General features: G+C 37.0%; 1 protein-coding gene across 2 annotated transcripts in view; it reads left to right on the top strand.

Moving 5' to 3' along the window:
- The window catches only part of LOC109063162 (nectin-2-like), a 147697-nt gene that overhangs the window by 87404 nt on the left and 37737 nt on the right, over positions 1–22556 (top strand). The window contains exon 7 of one of the 2 annotated variants that reach the window (XM_042745258.1): positions 2398–5692. The exons of the other annotated variant lie outside the window; for it this stretch is intronic. Coding sequence (XP_042601192.1) covers positions 2398–2945 — 548 coding nt within the window. The 3' untranslated portion in view covers positions 2946–5692. Of the gene's footprint in view, positions 1–2397; positions 5693–22556 lie in introns of those variants that run through there. 2 annotated transcript variants of the gene reach the window in all.

The raw sequence follows: 22556 nt of genomic DNA, 5'->3' as shown, positions 1-22556 counted from the left end.
GTATCTCTCCTCAACCCACCTTTGTGTTTTGTCTCTCAGTCTCAGAGCTAGATGTCGACTGTAGGGTTCACAGAAACTGTCTGCCAGGCTGATGAATAATGGATCCTGAGCTGTGGCATCTGGCAGAGATAGCGCCAGGAGAGTGAGGTTAAGAGAGATTGGGGATGTTAGCCGGTTGTGTAGTCATGTGTATGTGTGCGTCTCAGTCCCACATGCGAGCCTGTTTTCAGTAGCAGTGGGGCTTGAAGAGACTTTAATGACAGTGGCCTGAGAGGCACAGCGAAATGGAATAGGGTATCCTAAGAAAGAGCTCTTTTAGCACCTCTATATCTCCTGGGACTGGGATAAAACAATCCAGCGGAGGAGCAAACGAACAGGGAAAAAAGTGTGTGGGAGAGGGAGCGATCGTACACTCGTTATATTGCAGGAATATTAAGTCGTATCCAGATTGTGTGGGAAGAAACTGAATGTACTTGTACATGTTCGCACATATATTTTCATTAGTTGCCTACTATTCTTTTTTGTCATGTATGAAACGTTTCTCAGTAGTTCTGGAGCCCGTAGCATGAAAACGAGCAGAGAAGGTTTTTTTTTTTTTTTTGAAAAAGCCTCTTGACTTGTTTCTAGTAGCCTGAATCCATAATGACTCAAATTGTCATGGTAACAGGGGAAATAGCAGGAGGTGGAATCAGTGATTGCTTGACCGAGAGCGAGGCATAAGTTTAGAGGAGTGTGCATGCTATTTGGCCTTTGAATTAAACATCCTACAAAGCTTCAGCTTATTTCAGTAGCGCTGTTTGCTAAGGTTAAGGTCACTGTTACTCTAACCCTCATATTTATATTCAGACCAACAGCGCACTTGCAAATTTTATACAACAATAAAAAAGTAATTATCATTAAGTAACATACATTTAAGAAACAATATTGATAGTTCTTTAGTTGATCCACTAACAAAAAAAGTTTGAAGCGCATTGTTAGCAACACACAGCAGTGGCATTTCTGAATTTAGTAGTTTTGAACAAATCACTTTAGTAAATAATTCAATGACTCCCTCGTATAGCGAGACACTTGTTTGTTTCCTGAATGAATCAGTGTTTTGACAGATTTGACGAAGTTCATTCACTGAATCACTCAAAAAGATTAGTAAAACTTTAACACTTAAATCAATGTATCATACAGAAAGAGTCATTAAGTCTTTGAAAAGTAATTTAAAAAAGTAATTGAAATTTCTAAAGTAAGTGTGGACCTAACAGAACATTTAGTTACATTAAATAAATATAAAAAAAAAATTTTTTTGTTAAGATTCAAACAGTAACTCCTGAGATTGAGTCTTTTTGAGTGATGCATTAAAAGAAGCGACTCAAACTCTTTTGCACAGTTAGAGCTACTGTATGACCATGATATGATTTCTCAAATATTGTATTTCAAATGTAAGAGACCACTTAGCAATACCTTGGCACCTACAACACCTTTGCATTGTAGAAAGGAGTTTTGCACCGAAAAGCACCATTAAGTTTTTTTCAGAATATGTTAAAGTCTAACTGTTATTTAAATCAGTGAGCTGGTATTTTTAATCAATTTAACTTCTTACAAAACCTCAAACTCGTGCACTTTTCCATAATTCTGTCGCTTTGTGTATTTATAAGGTTAGCTGTAGGACCAGCATTTTATAATATATTGACATGTATAATACAGTAATGTAACCAAATTCAATGCAGTGGACTTGCAAAGCACAATTACTGTTCTTTAAGTTGTACAGACAGACTTGGTCAGAAAATTTTTGATTAAATCAGACTGTAAAAATAATTACCACCACTTCACCACCACTATATATGTATATGAATATAGACAATACTTCCTGTGCACGCTGTCTCAGCAGCGCACTCCATGCAGGCTGTATGCAGCATGAAATGGGGCTAATCCTTTCTGAAGCAGGTGTTCCTTCAGTGTTTGTGACTTGGACACATTCCCGGGAATTTGGTGGGAATCCGCAAGCTGACCAATTAGCTGATGTTAGCTGGAGGACCGTATTCATGGTGTAACTTACGTTTCTTCCTCTTTGCATGACCATACTTTAACATAATCTTTACATCCTTTCTCCATCTGTGTGTTTCTCTTTTTAACTCTCCACTTGTGTCGTGTAATTCACCTGGTCAGCTCCCGAGCATAGAAGGAAAGGACAGTTGTGTTGTTTTCTCGAACCGAGACCCAAAAGCGGATCCGGCAAACTTGGCTCACACCATAGGACTTGTAGCTGGGAACTGGGGGCAGCCAAAAACCATTTCACAGTCTAAACTGAACCAAATCGTACACCACCACCACCATCATCTATGGTGAAGAATAGCTACCACCACCAGGCAGAAACTTCCTCATTTGTGCCCCTCCCCTCCTCTGCAGAGTCGACTGAAGACCCGTCCAGTGCTGGCATGGTGGCCGGAGCCATTCTGGGAAGCTTCTTGGCGCTCGTTTTGGTCAGCGCATTGGTCGCGGTGTTAGTGATTAGAAGTCGCCGCCATCAGCACGGATATTCGGGCGATGGTGAGCAGGGCGCTTATGGCAACAAAACCCGTCTTTTTGGAGGCAAGAAAGCTAGTAAGAACGGCGCGGGAGCCAACAACAATGGGCCGATCTACACGTACCGTGAAAGCGAGCCAGGTGCCCTGACGGAGAAATGCAATGAGTTCCCGCGCATGACCGGAAGCACGCCAACTGCCCATGACATCCTGCTGAGCGGCGAGATGAACGATGCTGAGCGCAGGAAGTTTGACGCTCTCAACGACAGCCTGGAGGATGAAGAAGAGGACGAAAGGTATGACCATTTCAGAGGACTGCCGCCCAGCTACCAAATCCACCGGCACGAAGACGAGTGCACACCTTATCTGGACGATGACATGGAGTCCCAGCGAGACGGGTCCATCATCTCCCGGACTGCCATTTACGTCTAGAGGAAGAAGATAATACACCTGACTGATATTTACTTGACCTTTTAAAACAAAAAGACGGAAACTTGCCATCTGAGGAGCGGAACAGAACAGTTAATGTCACATCTGTAGACAAAAGCACTAATTATCAAACCGAAAACACAAATTAATGCTACTCTCCTCACAATGTGTACTTTTAATGCATAATACTGACTAAAAATAAGAGTTAATTGGTTGTTGTGTAACTGTAACTTGTTAACGCCCATTCTAGCCAGAATCCATCTTTCGTGGTTGATTCACTCCCATCAGCACAATATCAAGTAAGCTTTTTGAAGTGAAAAGAAAGCCTTGTGATTAAGCATACAGGATTGTCAATGCTACATCGCACGAGTGGCGCAGCAAGCTGTGACCTAGAAGCTAAGGCCGCTCTCCCAGGTTGCATACCACAGGCTTCTTTTATCAAATCCCGGGAATGTTGTCTTCGAGAACAGCTGGATGTTTTGTCAATGAAACCAAAAACAGGCAACGCAACGCTTGCTCCAGCATCTGGATCATTGATCTGTGGCACCGATCGACTCCAGCTGTGAACGCTTTTAACTTTCCCCCACTATTTCTTAGCTCTCGTTTATTAATTGGATGTCTTGTTACACTAAAGGAATTTTCTGAATGACTCGAGGGGTTCTAGGCAGAGGCGTAATAGTGTTTTTTTTTTTTTTCTCCGTTCTCTCCTGTCAACCTCTGCAGAACGGTTTGTTCTGGGCCATGTTTAATTCAGAAGAGTGTTGTGCATTAGCCGCGTGCATTTTTGGCTGATGCATGTTTTTCCCAACCCCTGATTAATCCAGTTATATCAAAACCATAAAACGCAACATCTAAAAACTGCAGACAGGAGCACGACTAGCTTCAGCATGAATCCTTCCAGGAGGAAATAGGCTTGGAGTCTACTGCATCTTCACTAAAACAGATTAAGTAGATTAATGCACATCGTAGATTGGCGGCAAAGGCTGGGCCTTGAGAGAAACACAACTGATGTGCCTTTGAGTGTGGGATTATGTGGACGGCGGAGCGCTTTACGGACCTCAGCGGGGAGCGATAAGCCAGGCGGCATATGCTGCCCAGTTCAACGGAGTCCACGGTGTTGAAACGCTGCCAGCTGTGAAAAAAGGTCAAGGGGCGAAGCGCTCTCACCGTATGTTCGGCAGCAAGATTAGGCCACTCGCTTTACCGAGTCCCTTTAGAGCCTTTCAACGCTTTGTTTTGAAGCCTCGCACATAAGCCAACTTTTTTTTTAACTACAAAAAAAGACATTTCGGACAACTATGTGTGTGTAACAATGTGCATCCAGATGTGGATTCATTTGTCTCTGGGTTGTTGGCGAGCACGTGCTTTGCATAATATCATGCCGCTTGTATGAACGCTTCGGCAGTGCTTTAAATTACTTGAGCCATGACTCATTCATCCTTGGTTTCACAGCATCGAGCCTTCGGTGGAGGGAGGTTAGAGCGATAATGACAAAGGAGCAACACACTCACCGATGCGACGCTACCCAGACAGAATGGCATATCCAGCAAAGCAGATATAGCATGAGTAATTTGGAGATTATACTATCTGGACCCAGTGACTGTAAAGGCGGTTGTTACTCTAGCCTACAGTGTTCACCCACGCTGCAGACTTGCAAGGCTGTTAATTTTTATCCTCCCTCCCTAAAGCTATTCAAGTTGCATCACTGCACTGAAAAATAAGGATGGCAAAGCTACTTTTTTGAGAGCTGCTCAGGCCTTGAAATATTCAGGCTGATAACGACGACAAAAATGAAGTGGAGAGAGAAAATAGGGAACTTGTTGTGCCAGTGAATATTGTGCTGTTAGCAGTAGCAAAGGTATTAACTTCACCTGTTTAGTATGAATGTGGAGTCAATGTCAGGCAGATTCATGCATTCAGAGAGCCCTGTGATGTATTGTGAGTAACTGTGCTGAACGTTTGACTTTAAAATGCTGTTCGAGACTTGAGAATACTGAAAGAGCAATGCTGCCAAATCAAGTTTTCACAACTTTTAGTATTAGTGTTTTAATAGAATCTTTTGTTGAATTTCTCTGAATGTTATTATAGAATATTAGTGTTAAGGGTTACATAGCGATGCCATGTTCTCATTCACACAATCCCAAGGCTGCATATTAATGCATATTATCTGCATAGATTAATTACTGAAATAATTGGGCAAAACTCACTCAGAATATGACTGGGTCACATTTTACTGCAGAATCAGAAAATAATTAAGGAACTTTATTTTGCATAAAGAATCTTGTGTTTTATTATGGGGATTTAAATTTTAAGAAGCAATTATAGTACAATAAAGCGTGTGTTTAATAAAGCCATAATGCAAAATAGGCCCCATTAACTTTATGTAACGGGATTTAGCAGATTTTTTATTTTGGAGTGAAATATGACCTGGACTTCACCTGGCAATATTTGGAGATGAAAGATACCATCTATCCACATGTTCTCAATAATATGAAACAAAAACACATGTTTTGATAAGTTGATGTAAGTGCCTTCTGGGATGTGTTTTTAGGGTTGGAGGCTCGCCGCTATTCATGCGATGTTGAAATCCTATATATTGTAAATTAATGCCAGACTTAAAGACTGCAATCAACAATATTAATAAAAGAAGAAAAACAAGACCACCTGAGCAACGGCAAATTGTCCCCATGTGATGCTTCTTAATTGCTCCACATTATGGGGCAAGTCATTATTAACTCGTCAGCTGTGGAGCTGATTATTCATTCACTCTGAATGTTGTGTTGTGTTGTCAGGTTGTGACACTGTGTATGAAAAACCCTCGGACAGATCGCTTCTGCCTGACGTCTTTTGTGTAAAAACTGCAACAGGTTCAAATCACATCACGTAACTGCTGTATTACAACAAATCTTTGTCAAAACTTGTGAGAACAAACTATACTCTCTTCTTTTTGTTTAGTTTGTTAAAATACTATGGATGGAAACCAGTGCTATCCTGTGAGGTGTTGATGGTGTGTATCTTGACGTGATGTGTCCTGTGTGTAAGATATATATATATATATACTGTATATGTATGTATTTATCAAGAAATCCAGTGAGAGAAAAGTGATATTTATCAGTACTGTAGATAACAGATGTAGTGGTCAGTTCTGGCCGATGTTAAATATAAAGCAGATGTAGTATACAGTAACAGCCCAGAGTAGACAAGAGAATAACCTCAGCTGCCTTGAGTTGGTGATTTAGACAGGCGGGAATCCTGCGCATTCAGCATATGTAGCTTCCCAGACGCACACTAGTTAGTAACTGGCACACAGTCTGCAGTGAAAGTACAGTACGGATTGACGTTCGCACACTTTTTGCACTGACAACTTTTTGCTCTATCAACCCTCAACAACATGACGCACACACTCACCCCTCAACATGACAAGATACACACACACACACACACACACACTCGACTGTAGCGGGTGAATCTCGTGCTCATATCCTGGTCATATGATGCCTGTGACTCAAAGAAGAGAAAAAAGAAAGTACTTTTTGTTTAAGGACAATTGTAGCTTATTGTACATTTTGTCATGGAAAATATGGAAATATAAGGACATTTTCTAAATGTTATTTTCAGGCCTGGACAATGTGAAAAATAGTGCTTTTTTTAAAAAAAAGTCCTGGAAGTGAATTGGTCAAAATATTTTTTTCTTTGACTGTAATTTTATTTATAACAATAATAATAATAATAATTAATTTTTAAATGTATATACAAAATATAAAATAAAAAATATATTACTTTAAAATGAACAAGTGAAATATAAATGCTTTAATAGTGTAAAGAGTTTACTTTTTAGTTGTGTTAATTTTGTAAAAATATTTTTTTTTATTTTATATTTTGAATAGTTTTAAAAAGTTATATTTTTAATAATTTAATAATTATGACAAATAATTCATTTGAAAATAAAGTAAAATATCACTTCAAAATTAACTTAAGTAAAATGCTTCAATTGTGTTTTGATTTTATTTTTATTTATTTAATATTTTGAATACATGTATATTTTTATTATTTTAATATCTTAATTATGGCAAAGAAAATGGGCAACATTTTTTGTCTTGACTGTAATGCTGTTAAGTTTATTATATTTTATTTAATCAAAATATTATTTACATTTTTTTAAATATTTATTCAAAATGCAAAATAAAAATATATCACCTCCCAAATTAACTCAAGTCAAATGTAAATGCTTTATTAGTATAAAAGTTTACATTTTAATTGAGTTAATTTAGTAATTTATTTTTATTTACATTTTATTTACATTAATATTTGAATAATTATTTTTAAAAAAAAATAATATTTTAATAATTACTATGAAATTTGTTTGGCTTATAGCATAATAATAATAATACTATTTTCTCCCTTTGAAGTTGGGCTGAAATATGAAGCAGGCCATGATTTTGGTGAGATTCGCCCTCAGATCTCTCTCCGCACACACTGTGGCCATCCAGGATTTATTCTCCGCAGTTAAAAGCTACGTGAGAAACTATTACGCTGACGTACACCAGTATTATCCCGTTTAGTGAAAGACATTATCAAGATTCATGCAAGTTTCTCCGTTCCTCACCAGTCATGTGGTTTTATATCCCTGAAAGACTCCTCCAGATGAGATGGGAACCGCTGGGGCTCTAATCTTCTCTGAAAATGGTTCCACAGCGGGCAGAACTCTGCCAGGTTACAAACCAATGTTTCTGGCACGCAATTACGCAGTCTGTCCGCAACCACTACTCTTAATTTTTGACAACAGAAATGGGTAATGGCATCTCGAGTTTGCATCTGCTTCTGGTCTCAAAGCAACTCAGAGCCATTAGACGAAATTACGACTCCACGAGTGTTTTCATGGCCTGTTCCCTCTCATCAGCTACTTGTGAATACTATAAATAAATTATAGAACTAGCAAACGCATTACTAATTGATACGCAGCCCTGCATTACCTCCACGCCATCCGGTTGTTTTGCTGCTTTTTTGTTTTCATTGTGTAAGATATTTAGTCTGTTTTAGAGGACGAGGATGCTTTAGCATCACAAAGATGTGATTAGTGCTAACACAAACACTTGTGTGGTGTGTTTATTTGGAGCGGAAACAAAAGCGTGTACATTCCAAGTCCCATTATTGTCCTGTCACATTATTTTTGTATACTGGTTGTAATTAAAAAAAACTGGTGGATTTCTAAGTGCTTTGTCTGGCGTATCCCTTGACTTGATATTTCTCTGCATCTCGTGTTTTGTGAATGTTTCTCTCTGCAAGTGTGTTTTTCTGTCTTCCAGGAGCTCTTGTGATGCAGCAGGACGATGATGCACGACTTACATAGCTAGTCTCCGACAGAAATTACATTCTGACCCCTGACTGACAAGCGAAACGCAATCCTGCAAGGATGTTGATGTGTTTTTTTGTGTGGCAGTGATAGCATAACGGGTGGCTAAACTCCTCGAGCACACATCCTAAAAAGTGGGTCACATGTTGAGAGCAGGATCAGCGGTGAGATGTGCTCCATTAGAGGTCAGATTGAGAGTGAACCGCACAGTTACACAATTAACTGAAGCATGGCATCATGGTCCCTTAGAATCAGTTGGGTAGAAGTTTTAATATGCATTTTATTTGTGGTTGTTGTGTAATAGAATCAGGTACATTTGCAAAAATAATAAACAGGTTTTTCCAAGAACATTGAATCAGAAGTAAAAAAGCTGACTATATATAGAGGAAGAGATGCATATCTATTATATATAAAAATTGTAAATATATATATATATATATATATATATATATATATATATATATATATATATATATATATATATATATATATATAGTTGTCAGCTGTGATAATACAACTGTGGGACTCTTTAACACACTCTTTAAATAGCATTTCAAATAAAGAACATTAATTTATTTAAAAAATAAAATAAATAAATGTACTGACTCCAAACTTTTATACGGTTGCATGTACATAACGAAAATATATACCTAAGCAAACTCTGGCAGTCTAGCTGTGCCTGAAGGTTTCCAGAGGTAGCCTCATCAGGATGTACACACAGGAATCTCACCCCTTTCCCGTTATCCTCCATTTGCTAATGGCTTTTGACAAACCTGCCGCCCGTTGTGTCCTCGTTCTCATTGAGCCGGCGAGACACAGCGAGCCAACCCTCAGCCTTGAGGGCCCACTTCAGGCACCGCATCTGTCGCCTTGACAACACTCTACCACTGTTCTGTCACCACCTCACCTCCAGTCTCTCTCGTTCCTTTCCTGTACAAGGACACGAGTATGCACGCGCTCACCTCGGCTTTTGTGCCAAAAACATGCAAGTTATTTTCCTAAAAACACTGACTACATTCTTAGAAATAAGAGTTCCAAAAGGGGCGGGGCCATAACAACTGCAGACACTGAGAGTGACAAGTACCCCTCCTCAAAATTTAGAAATTGAGACCCCACCCCCCTTACTTACTGTTAGGCTACTACGTCCGACAAGCCACAGTGCTCTCCCAACACACATTGTTCTCGCGCAGTAAAAAAAAAAACAACAACAACAAAGAGGAAACTGATAGCCGATCATCTCTTCCTCATTACTAGTAATGGCTTGAAATAAACATGAATGAACATCAGAAGGTGTCTTGTGTCAACTGCATCAATACGCAACATTTTTCAAGTTCAAGTCCACCGAGATTAGTCTGTTCTCCTGTCTGGTTAATTTGTCAGACAAAATGTCAGATTCTGTGTTATGATTGGTCAGATTGCCTATCAGTCAAACTCCAATCTTATGATATTTGAAATTCTTACACTGATCTGCTGCACTGCTTTACATAGTGCCCTGTTTATTGCTAGGATGACAAAAAGGTTTAAAATGTACATATTTGGTGTGTCTCATCATGGGTGTTTGTCAGCGTCAAATTGACTTAGATGGCCAATGAAATCAAAGTAGGCGGGGCTTACTGTTCACAGAAGCAGAGCGTGAATTGAATCATCAGTTAACAGTGAAAGAGAATGAGGGAAGATGGAAGTAGCGAAACAGAATACTTTACAGCTGTTTTATGATAGAAAATTTTAAACGACCAACAGTAATTTCCAATGATTGAAACCACTCAACATTTTATATAAAAAAAGGCTGTTTAGAATCAAAAGAATGGTATTATATATGTGTATGAATGTGACGATATAAACGTTTTGCGCTTATTCGACATATTTGACATATTTCACTGTTTGACAGACTGAATGTGTTCATATTGTGCTATATTACTTGAAAATAGCTCAAAATTATTGTTTCTAATAATAGAAATTCCTTCACGTTGTATGTCTTTATAGTACATTTGAATATTTTTAGCGATACAAATAAAAAATTTGAATAATAATAGTAAAAGTTTTTGATTCCCTGATGAACTTTTTAGTGAACAATTTGTATTTTTTTCTTAGTGTGAAGAACAGAATCTAAATAACTATTTTCCTCTTTAAAGAATATTTTTCCACTCTAAAGAACATTTTGTGTATTGGAAAGATCTCATGGGTGTTAAAGGTCCATAAAAACATTTATTTCTAGGAGTGTAGGTTGTAAGAGACGTTGAAATTGCTTTATATTATGGTTTGATTAGGACACAGTGGTAGGAACATCAATGGTTGACATCGATTGGAAAAAAAAAAAAGAGAGTGATCTTCCAAAAGAATATCTCATGCTGAGACGATTGTCGTAATATAATAACATTACACAACTGGAATTGTAATTTCTCAAGGAATGCCACATTCGGCCATCTGCCAGGTGAATTTTATCCATGCCTTACGGATACAAAACACAGGGTGAATTCAGATAAATTGGCTTCTTGCCATTCATTTGATTTGACATTTATATATACAGCAGGGTCCAAGAGTCTGAGACCAATCAGCGCTCAACAATAAGAATGGCCTGCAGCCAGTGTGAGAGCATTTGGAGCCAGCTGACAGGACTGTCACTCATCCCTTCAGGCCAGTGCTGCAATGCCACTGAAAATCTCACATTCATTGATCTTCCACATCCGGTTTTATGCCTTGCAAACGTAAAGGCTTTTGTGATGTATTCTCTGCTGTTGTTGCAAATTTTGCTGAATTGTCCCCAAGATTTTTATCAAGCTGGCTTTCACAGATATGGTGTAGTAGAAATTGCAAAAATGACTTGGGAGAGTTTTGAAAGAATGCCTTTATCAGCACAGCTCTGTTTTAGAATACTGTTGTCTCTCAACACAATACCATTTTAGATTTCGATTACCAATTTATTTTCCTTTTTGCTTTTTGTAAAAAAAAAAAAATAAAAAAAAATTATATATATATATAGCTAAAAATATAAATTATTAAAAATATTGTTTTTATCATAATATCAGCATAACAACTATACAAAAATGTTGAAAAATGAAATAATTATGAATTTTAAACTAAAGAAATTTTCACATTATAATATAAAAATACATATATTATTTTAGCTAATACTATATATAAATGCATATCTACAAATATCAAATCTGAAAATGCATTTACATTTTAGAAATTATATTACCAGCATAACAACAGTGAAACATTTCACATGAATTTGAGAATGCTGTATTGCCATTAAAAACTGTGCTTTATAATTTACATAACTAGATTTTCTTTTTGAAAACAAAGCAAAGAAAATTTCAAATGTTTTTTTTTTTTTTTTGCATATAAACTCTTTATTTCCAGGTAAATAAGATAAATAAATATCCCAGTCTTCAGTCTTTTGGACCCCACTCTCTTTCTCTATATACATAGTCAGAGAAGACATATTTTATTTAACACGAACGAAGATGCTTTGAAGAAAGTACAGTTCGTTTGATGTACCTTCCTGTTTAAAGTTTAGGTCACATCCAATAAAAATTTCTGAAATAACATCTTCTTCTTTGTTCAGCTCAATTAAATGTGCCTTTGACACTGACTGCAGTCTGTAGGTATCAACATATACAGTAAACAAAACCGAATGAGCGACTGACATACCAGACCTGATGAGTTGTTTAACAAGGCTGCTTGGGATGTTTTGGCTGTTTAGCTTTTTCACTGTGAACAAGAAAAAAAAAACATGGTTGATATTAAAATAAGTCTTATTTCTTGAGGAATCTAGGTCTGCCTTCTTTCTTGCCGCGCTTCTCTTTAACGCATTTTTCCTGCTGCTTCTCTCAGCGAGAATGTTATTTTTTTTAATGGCACACTGAGGACTGATAGGCCATTTGCTCAAAACTTTTTGTTTGTCTGACATGGCTTCTTGCCGCGGACGTCTGGTCAATAGGTCTATGGTTTGCACAAAAGTATACACACTCAAAAACTACTACTTTTTTCTAAAGAACAGGGAGAACGCAAATGTAGGAAGACAAAACTAGACGTTTTTCCATCTGGTGCTGCTTTTTTCTTCCTCTTTGTGTTTTTTTTATTGTAGCTTGCATCAAGATCTTTTTACCTCTAATAGGAAGAGGGTTGTCATTTATCTAGGCCCTGCAGTTTCACAAACTTCCCTTTGAGCCTCGAGAGGAATGAAAGCTCTTTTTAACCAACACCTATTACCTCAGCCATCTGTTCCCTGGGCGTGAAATAATTCACAATTTCTCCGATATTATCTTTTTCATTTTGCCTTGTCGTATTCATTTGAATGATTTTATTCCTCCTCTTGAAGTTTTATTCGTTTCACAGTCTGGGTGAGTTCACACTTTTGCGCTCGGGCTCATTATGGTTGAGACCCCCACTGGATGTGAGATTTTATTAGTCCTCTTGCCTCCAACCTCCTCCTGGGGTCTTCAGAAATTAAGACATTACCAACCAAACGCTTCATGCTGAACTAATGAGCCACTGAAACATGCCGGTGGGGGACTTATTTTAAACGCAGCCCGACTATCTGCACTCTGTATTAAAGATAAAATGGGCTAAATATTTGTTAGTGAAGTGGGATTGAATTGCACAGCACCTGTTAGGCCTTCTTTTGAACTTTTAGCCCAGTTTTTATTGCTTTCAGCTCTAAATCTGCTACTGTAATGCCGTGACGGATCAAACTGACTGCTGCCATCTGGAGTCTAGATGGACTTGTGGTAAAATGGAGCATTTTTGTCCATTAACATCAATAATTGATGGGGGGTAAAAGCCACGACCTAGTGTTTAACACACATAGCTCGACATGTGATTGAATCCTGATCTCGCCTCTTCTTTGCTTCATTTACTGGACTTTCTTGACTCCCTTAAGTAATTAAAGAGGCAAAAATTAAACTAGATTTGCATTTTCTGACTGATGTTCAAGCTCAACGGTAGTTAAAAAACAATGGGCAAAACATTCTTTATTGCATTTATTTGGGTTCATGTTCTTTCACAGCTACACAACTGTTCAAATGTTTGGTGGTCATAAGATTGTTTTTGAAAGAAGACTGGCGTTTGTCATAGCTTCATTTATGAGATGAAAACTACAATAAAAAGAGTAATATTGTGAAATATTTTTACCTATTAAAATAACTGTTTTTAGGTGAATATATATTAAAATGTAATTTATTTCTGTGATCAAAGCTGAATTTTCAGCATCATTACTCCAGTCTATTTGATGAATAGAATAGAAAGAACAGCATGTAAAAAACATTATTAATGTCTTGACAGTCATTTTTGGTGAATTAAATGCATCCTTTCTATATATATATATATATATATATATATATATATATATATATATATATATATATATATTAATTATATATATTAATTTTACATTCAATTTAAATAAGAATATGAATCTGAATAAATATTTAATTAAAACCAACATTTGTGTTTATTCATAAAACAGATTTAATGTCTTGATGTTTGAGATTTGAAGTGTTGTAAAGTTTGAGGTTTTAGGTTTTTGTGCATTAAAAAAATAAACACTTTTCAAGCAAAACATTTCCCAAAAAGAGGTTTTAAATGTTAAAATAATGGAAATACTGTTCAAAATGAAGACGAATGGTATTTGGACACTTTTTGGATATATCAAACATGAATCACCTTGACACTTAGTTGGTTTAAAGTCATTGTTGGAAATGAAGCATAAAGCCATCATTTGTTCACAGATGCCATTGGTTGTGATATTTTTTTATTTAATGCAATGAAATTCATACATTTTAAGTATACAAATCCTTACTTTGTTATAAATAATCCAAATCTAACAGTGATGTATTTCATTCATGAACAGGTCAGTGTAACCGACTTGACTAAAACAAATTTCATAGCATTAACCAGCAGCTGCAGTCCCTGAAGTTATTAAATTTAACCACCTTGGCTTTAAATCAATGAATGCATTGATTCAGGCAGAGTTTTTAAACAGAGTTTTCTACTGGAGATGCTGATCTCTTTGTTTTAGTCTTTACAACCCAGTCTTTTGGTTTCACAGAAGGACCTGCTAAATTAAAGTGTTTTCTGAATGTCCTGAAGGTCTTTCGAAGCAGGTTATGGAAAGCCAGGTTAGGATTTAGCGGCAGAAGAAAGCCACCGAATGCAGTTGGCTAAGTGTCTCTGGCGGCCAGCGCTGGAGCTGAAATCCCTCGGCCTCCGGTTGATGCTGTGGTCTTCAGCACACATGACCTCGCCAAGAGGTCGGGGGGCGATGGGCTGTCTGGCTGCTGTGCTATTGATGTTTTTTAATGACTCGTCTGTGTCGGCTAATGGAGGGATGGGATTGGCTGTGACTTAAATCTTATATTTCAGTGAGTGTTTTTCATGCTCACATATAGTGTGCACTGACCTCTTGCTGCTGGACATTAGTGGGTGTAAAAGAGGTTCTTAATAGTATGTTTACATCAGAAGAGAAGGTGTTCCTGTGGCTCAGTGGTAGAGCATTGTGTGGGCAGTGCAAAAGGTTGTGGGTTTGATTCCCAGGGAACACATGTTAGGTAAAAAATGTTAGCCTGAATGCACTATAAGTCGCATCGGATAAAAGCGTCTGCTAAATGCTTAAATGTAAGAGAACCGTCCTCTTATGAAGAACTTTGTTCAGTAGGCTTCCTGAATTGCTGTTTGGCTACTGTAGAAGTAGTCTTGATGTTCATGTTGCTTGTATTTTCCTTAGATTACTGTGCTGGTTTATGAAAAAAAAAAAAAAAGCAAAAGTTTTCAAACCTTTGGATGCCGCTCCCAAATATGATTGTCCTTTTTATTTTATTTCAGCTAGTTGCCAAGTTAACATTTCTAATTTTCAGTTAGTTTATTTTGAGGTACTACCTAAAATTTGAATAAAAATTAATACAAACTTCATAGACATATTGTAGGAAAACACATTGTTGGAAAAAAACAACAACCCACCCCATTTTTTTTTTTACTTATTAAATGACTAAAACTTTACAATTATAATGAAAACAGAAAATATAAAAATAATTTACATTATTAATAACTATAATAATATATCCATGATACTAAAATAACCTAAAAGGCAAATATGTATTTGCATTTCTATACTGTAAAAAATTTAATTTGAGAAATATTTTTAGGAAACCTTTTAGTTTTTTTATCATTTTATCTTTTTTAACATTTTAATTAATAATATATTTTTTAAATTGTTGTTCAGTTTATTCATGCATTTAAAATGTTAATTTAAAGAAGTTAAACTCCTAAAAATGTGTTGCGATCTCTGCATCCTTTTCCATTTTGTTCTGTCTTGCTGCTTTTGAACACATCGGCCCCGTACTGCTGCTGTGTTGTAAATGTACATTAATTGTGTTTGTTTTTTTGTGGACGGGCTATTTTTATCCTCTCTCTGATTTTGGAGAGCTCCAGATGCGGTGGATATTTTTAATCCAGGCGTAACCGTATGTAAGCGTGTCAGTGTGAGTGTGTGTCCCCTGTGTGTGTGGATGTAGCTCTCATCTCTCCATCACTCTCTGCAGCTCCACACAGATGGACAGATAAACGGCTCTGGAGGATTCGCCAAACTCACTGTTAAACTCCACTCCGCTCTCTTATTTCTCCATTTCAATCCTTCGTTCTCTTCCTCCTCCGCGAGGGCCTCCCCAAAACTCCGAGAAGCACACTGACAGCCTCTGGTTCACACACACTGGCGCTCTCTGTGGGACTCCCCCCGCTTTCATGTAGACAGAAGCGTGGCGGTTGGATCATCATGTCTGTCTGTTCTTCTGTGATGCGCTACAGCAGCTCCCGTTGCCTAAAATAGCGCTGCTTTACCTGAGTTTGTTTCTTCACAGGTTGACTTGCAAAGAGAGAGGAAGTGTGGAGGAAGGTGAGCGGTGGATGTGATGATAGGATGTGAGGTAGATCCTGTAGGTATCTGTCATGCTTCTTAAAGGGATATAAGCTCCGTAGATATTACAGCCAGTCAAGCTATTTTTAATTTTAGATGATTTAGATCACCTCTGCTGTTATTAAAGCCCACCTTTTGGGCCTAAGTTAATCTTTGAAAACACTAATGGTTTAATAACACTTTTAAATCTTTAGCAAACTGTACATTATAAAGATGAACAAAATATATATTGATGAACAAAATCACACATTTATTTGCTTGTTTAAACAAAATAGTATAGAATTATGTTTATAATAGCCTATATACACACACAGCCTAACTAACCCTAACCCTAATGGCCCAACCAAAAAACACATTTAAAAAGCATTTAAGTATTCAAACCTTAGATGTTTACTAAGATCCTTCTATTATCTATTGAAACCCACAATAATATTTAAAATAGCAGTAAGCTTAATGTATATAAAATCATCATTTATTGGGCACTTTCAATTGGGAGGCGGCTGTCCTGAACTCTAACCCCTAAAGTTCAACTGAAATAATTTTTTTTATTATTTTTTTTCCATTGTCCTTTTTAAAAGTATCTTTTTGATTCTTTTAAAAGTTATTCATATATATATAATATATTTTCTTTGTAAATTATGAAAATGTATGTTCAACTGAATTTTTTTTTCCATTGTTGTTTTTAAAAGTATCTGTTTTATATATATATATATATATATATATATATATTTGATATTTGATATTTTCTTTGTAAATTATGAAAATTTATGTATAAAAATGTGTCCCGCATTTTTCATGTCACTACTGAAACAGTGTATTTTAAGTCCATTGGCCGAGACTGATTTGAAATAACCCCATAAATTTATGATCAGGAAATATTCCTGTGTCCCCCTCTCTCATAGCTACAAGGTGTGAGTAGATGGGTCTCATCATTTTGTTGAAAGGGCACGCTGGTGCGTTTGGCTGACGCTCCTCTCTCCCGTTTATATTTAGTAGTTTCTTTGGCTATGAGCCAGTGAAGACTATCTGTGTCTTTTTATTCTACTGTGATGTGGAATCATGCTTCACATGCTGGACTACTGCTTTTATCTCTGAGTGCTGTTTACTGGAATTTACTCTTCTGTTGCCTGACTCAGGACGTACACCGCTTACACCGCTGTGAGACTGCTGTTGGTGTGGACCCTCCCCAAATGGTTCTCAGGTACACTGCTCACCAGTTGTTGAACCTGAACGGACATTTAGATATGACGAATGACATAAGTGCTCTCTGCAGTCATGTTGGAATACTGCGACCTAAGTGTTACATACATCGCTCTTCAAGGCAGAGTTTTTTTATGCTCAACATCTAAACCTGTCGCTTATCCGAGATTTCTGCGCAAACCCCATAGACTGCTGTTTAGACCTACAGGGGTTCATTTTAATAACTTAGCACTCAGGCGTGTGGAGGTTGCATCGGATTCATCTGCTCCCCCGCGTCTGCTGAAATCAGCACTGTTTAACGCACGCTCTGTCAACAACAAAGCTGTTATTTTATCTGACATTATTTTAGAACAAAAGCTGGACCTTGTCTGTTTAACTGAAACATGGCACAAAGAATCTGACGGTCTTCTTCTTAATGAACTGACTCCTGCTGGCTATGGATTATTTGATCTCCTGTGTCCTTCTGGTAGAGGTGGGGGTGTCATTGTGTTGCACAGTCAACAGTTCAACATGTGTCCCATGGCTGTTCCCAAATCTGAATGATTTGTTTTTATTTCTTTGTTTGTTTCTGCGCCCCTCTCTACTGCAGTGGCTACAGTCTACAGGCCTCCTAAGACAAATAAAGACTTTTTATCTGAATTATCAGATATGTTGTCTTTTCTCTGCCTCAGATTTGAAAGAATTCTTCTCCTGGGGATTTCAACATCCATATGGATATAAAAGACTCCACAATAACAAAAGACTTTTTGTCCATATTGGAGTGCTTTGAATTAGACCGACTTGTGGACTATCCTACGCATGACAAAGGCCACACTTTAGACCTTGTGATTTCATTTGTGTCTCAGTTGACAACCTCTGACTTAGGTCTGTCTGATCACCGGGCTGTCTTTTTTAACATGGAATTACCTGACATGAACACTACCGCTTCTCGCATCATTAATTATCCCAAGTGGAGATCTATTGAGCCCACTGATTTTTCTTATTTTATTGACTCTTTTTTTTTTTTAAGTAGTGATTCTCTATCTGATGATTTGGATGATAATGTTTCTGTGCTGAATTCTGTTCTCTTGTCTGGCCTGGACACGCTGGCTCCCTTGAAATCACGATCTGTTTCTTTTGCACGCTCTGCTCCTTGGTACAGTGATGATCTGCGTGCTATGAAGGCTTTGTGTCGTAAAATGGAGCGTAGATGGTGCATATGAGGTTTAACTGTTCATCACCAGGCCTGGAAAGACAGCTTACTCGAATATAAGGCTGAAATTGTGTCAGCTAGATCTGTTTATTTTTCTCAGATAATTGTCAGCAATCAGAGAAACCCTAAACAATCAACTCAGTCAACAAGCTGTTTAAAAATCACAGCCTCTCTAATGTTCCTTTGTAATATGTTTTTGGATTTTTTTAAGCACCAAAATTGATAATATACTGTATACGTAACCACATTGTTACCACTCACACTTCTGCTGCCTCCTTAAATATTTCTGCATTTTCTGGTATCTCTTTCTCTAACTTTGCTATTTATGACTCCCAGTCTCTATGTACTGTAATATGGTTTCAAAACTGAAAGCCTCAACTTCCAGAGTTGATCCGATTCCATCTTGTCTTTTTAAATCATGTTTTGATTCCCTGTCTCCTGTTATTTTGAGAATTATCAGTAACTCTCCGTGCACCGGTGTTGTGCCAGCAGCACTTAAAACTGCTGCTGTCACCCCTGTACCAAAAACTAACAACATGGACTTTGATAATCTGAATAATTTTCATCCCATCTCTAATCTTCCATTCTTCGCCAAAATTTTACAACAAACAGTGGCTTCTCAACTGCTTTCTCATCTTTCCTCTAATGATCTTTTTGAGCCACTTCAGTCTGGATTCCGTTAACTCCACAGGACTGAAACAGCGTTAGTTAAGGTCACTAATGACTTGTTAATGGCTTCTGATTCTGGCCGTCTATCTATACTGATTCTTCTTGATCTTAGTGCCACTTTTGATACTATAGATCACTCTATTTTAATCACCCGTTTAGAGAGTTTCGGATTCTGCATTGAAGTGGTTTAAGTCCTACCTCTCTGATCGCAAGCAGTTTGTTGTGATGGGTGATTGCAAGTCTGAGGTCGGTGTGGTGCACTCTGGTGTTCCCCAGGGATCAGTTTTGGGCCCTTTACTTTTTAGTATTTACATTTTTCCATTTGGCCAACTTTTAAGAACACTTGGTCTTAACTTTCACTTTTCAGGTTACATTCAAAACCTGATGTCAATATGCCAGTGTCTCTTCTTTCTCAATGTTTTACTGAGATTAAAAAAATGGATGTCTGAAAATTGTCTCTGTCTAAACAGTGACAAGACTTAAGTGATGCTTATTGGTTCACCTCATCAGTTGCGTAAAGCAGAGTCCATAACCTTAAGTGTAGATGGCTCTGCTTTACAATTCCAAACTAAACTAAAAAATCTGGGAGTGATATTTGATGGCAATTTAACATTTGACCATAATGTGTGTAACACAAAGCATAATTTTTTCATCTTAGAAACATTGCATTATTACGTCCCATGTTGACTTTCTCTTTGGCTGAAAAGTTAATCATCACTTGTTTTTTCACGTATTGATTATTGTAATGCTTTGCTGGCTGGAGTTTCCAAAGCTACCCTAAGTAAATTACAGTTTGTACAAAATTCAGCTGCTAGAATTCTGACTAGGACCAGTGCAAGAGAGCACATCACACCTATCCTGGAAAAATCCTGTCAGTTTTCATATTGATTTTAAAATTCTCATGCTCACTTATAAGGCCTTGAATAATTTGGCCCCTCAATATTTGTGAGCTTTTAACCCCCTACACTCCTACACGTGCTCTACGCTCTTCTGAAGCTGGTCTTTTAACTATCCGAACATCACAGCTAAAAACTATAGGTGATCGAGCTTTTTCTTCTTTGGATCCTAAATTGTGGAATTCCCTGCCCTCTGAGATTAGGAATGCAGAATCCCTTAGTTTTTTTTAATCGTCCCTTAAAACTTACTTTTTTAGGATAGCTTTTATGTGATTCATGTGATTACTTTGTTTGTTATTATATTGACTTTTTATTTTATTGTTTGGTTATTATTTGGTTGTTTGGTTTTTTTACTGCCTGCACTGTTATGTGTATCTTTTAATTTCATATTTTTTATTTAAAGTGCTTTGAGATGCTACTTTTAAAGGCACTATATAAAATAAAGTTTATTATTATTACTATTATTATTATTATTATTCTGAGGTGAATGTTCAAAAGTCTGAAAAATCTGTGTAACTTTAAGGAACGTCACTACCAAACACCTTTTGTCTCCAGTTAAGCACACTTTTTTGGGAGTTATTCCATAACATTTAGTTTTTATGTGTACCACTGTTCAGAACTGTGCTAGCTAACCATCTATGAGCTACATTCAAAAGTATCTAAAATTGTCACTACCCAAACATTTAGTGGAGTTTCGGTAGTGACATCTTTGTTTTTTTGGGGTGTTATCCCATAGAATAGTCACTACTGAAACAGTCACTACCGAAACTTGTCATCAAAGTTTCGGTAGCGACAAAAGGGAACACATAATCTTCATATTTAGGGGGAAATAAACAAATTTTTAGTATGGTTACATTCAAACTAATGAATCCTTAACTTTGAAATCTGTATGATCATTTCAAAATACAACAAATCTCATAAATTACACTTGAAATATTGTTAATTTAATTGTTGATTTACCTCTGGGGTGGGTATTTACAATCTAGATGTATTCTTAATAGGTCAGTATAACCCTTCTAATTAAATTATTATTACTGTGTTTTGGTACTGACAAGTTTGGGGAGAGGACAAATATATATTCCATAACTTTCTAAGAATACAATATGAGAATTAACTGCACAATTATTAGAAATGTGTACCTTGGATATTATACAATTTGCATACCTGTTGTTTTTTAGATATATGTATATTTTTTTATGTATATTTTGTAAAACATTATTCTTACTACTTTTATATATGTATATATATATATTTTTGTTTCTACACAGTATATATAAAAAAATCAACTTTTTTTAAAATCATTATTTACTTCTCCGTTTTGTGTGCACTCGCAACAAATCTATTTAATTTTGCCGAGGTAACATCACTACAGCTTGTTTTTCATTTGGTAGGAAATGCTAGTAATGCCCACTGGTCAAATGGATGCTGTGTGTGAGCTTGTCTTGTGAGAATTGTTTTTGGTTTATGAAGTATCGAACCACAGCGTTCACATGAATTTGGGTTCAGCACCTGAGGCTGGAGCGACCTGTGAGAAGACTGCTATCTGGCTGCATGTGTGCGAGTAGCAGTGTGTGTGTTGTTATGGATGACATATCTACCACACTGATACTGTTAGTGTGTGTGTGTGTTTATCTGCAGACATCCATTAGTGCATGACAGTAGAGGCAGACAGGAACACTGTGTCTCTTGGCTGGGAGAGAGAGAGAGAGACTCTGAAATGCCCCAGCTTTTTTTTTTTTGCCTCCTCTTCCCTCCCTCTGTTTCCCTCCTTCCCTTTGTCAGGCTTTTCCTCTGTCTGTCACTGTCTGAGAGCACAATACCTGAGCTGGACACTTTTTCCCAGAACATATTGAAGACTCTATCAGAATTTGTGCCCAATGTGTCCCAGTTTCTTCCGTGTCAAAAACAGTCTGAGCAGAATTCGGTGAGCAGCTGCTGAGCGTTGTGTTTCAGCACAAAACCCTCCGTCTTATTCAAGAAGTACCAAGGCCATCATCAGGGCTTGCGATACTTTTGAACCTGGCTCTAAACGTGAAATATTGTGCCGCTGTATTTAAATCAACTCATTGTCATTCTTTTCAACACAATCACACTTTCCTTTTATGTAAATTAGGCTTTTTAATAGAATGTGCTTTATTCACAAAACTATTTGCCTATTAACTCTGTGCTATTACCTCCTCAGGAAAGCAGGCAGTAAACGGAATTTCATTTTAGATCTTTGCACATATTTTTCTGTTGATTATGGCAGCAATTATTCATCAACTGATGATGAAAAGCTAAAGCGTTCTAGCCAGGCATAGACATATATCCGGATTTGGGTCGTGTTGATTTTTTTTTTTTTTTTTTTTTTGTGAACTCTGTATTGCTTTCTAAAGCCTCTACACATTAACAT

This window comes from Cyprinus carpio, chromosome B19, assembly GCF_018340385.1.
Source record: "Cyprinus carpio isolate SPL01 chromosome B19, ASM1834038v1, whole genome shotgun sequence".
Lineage (NCBI taxonomy): Eukaryota > Metazoa > Chordata > Actinopteri > Cypriniformes > Cyprinidae > Cyprinus > Cyprinus carpio.
Note: the sequence above shows the minus strand (reverse complement) of the source record. Positions and strands in the feature narration are given on the sequence as shown.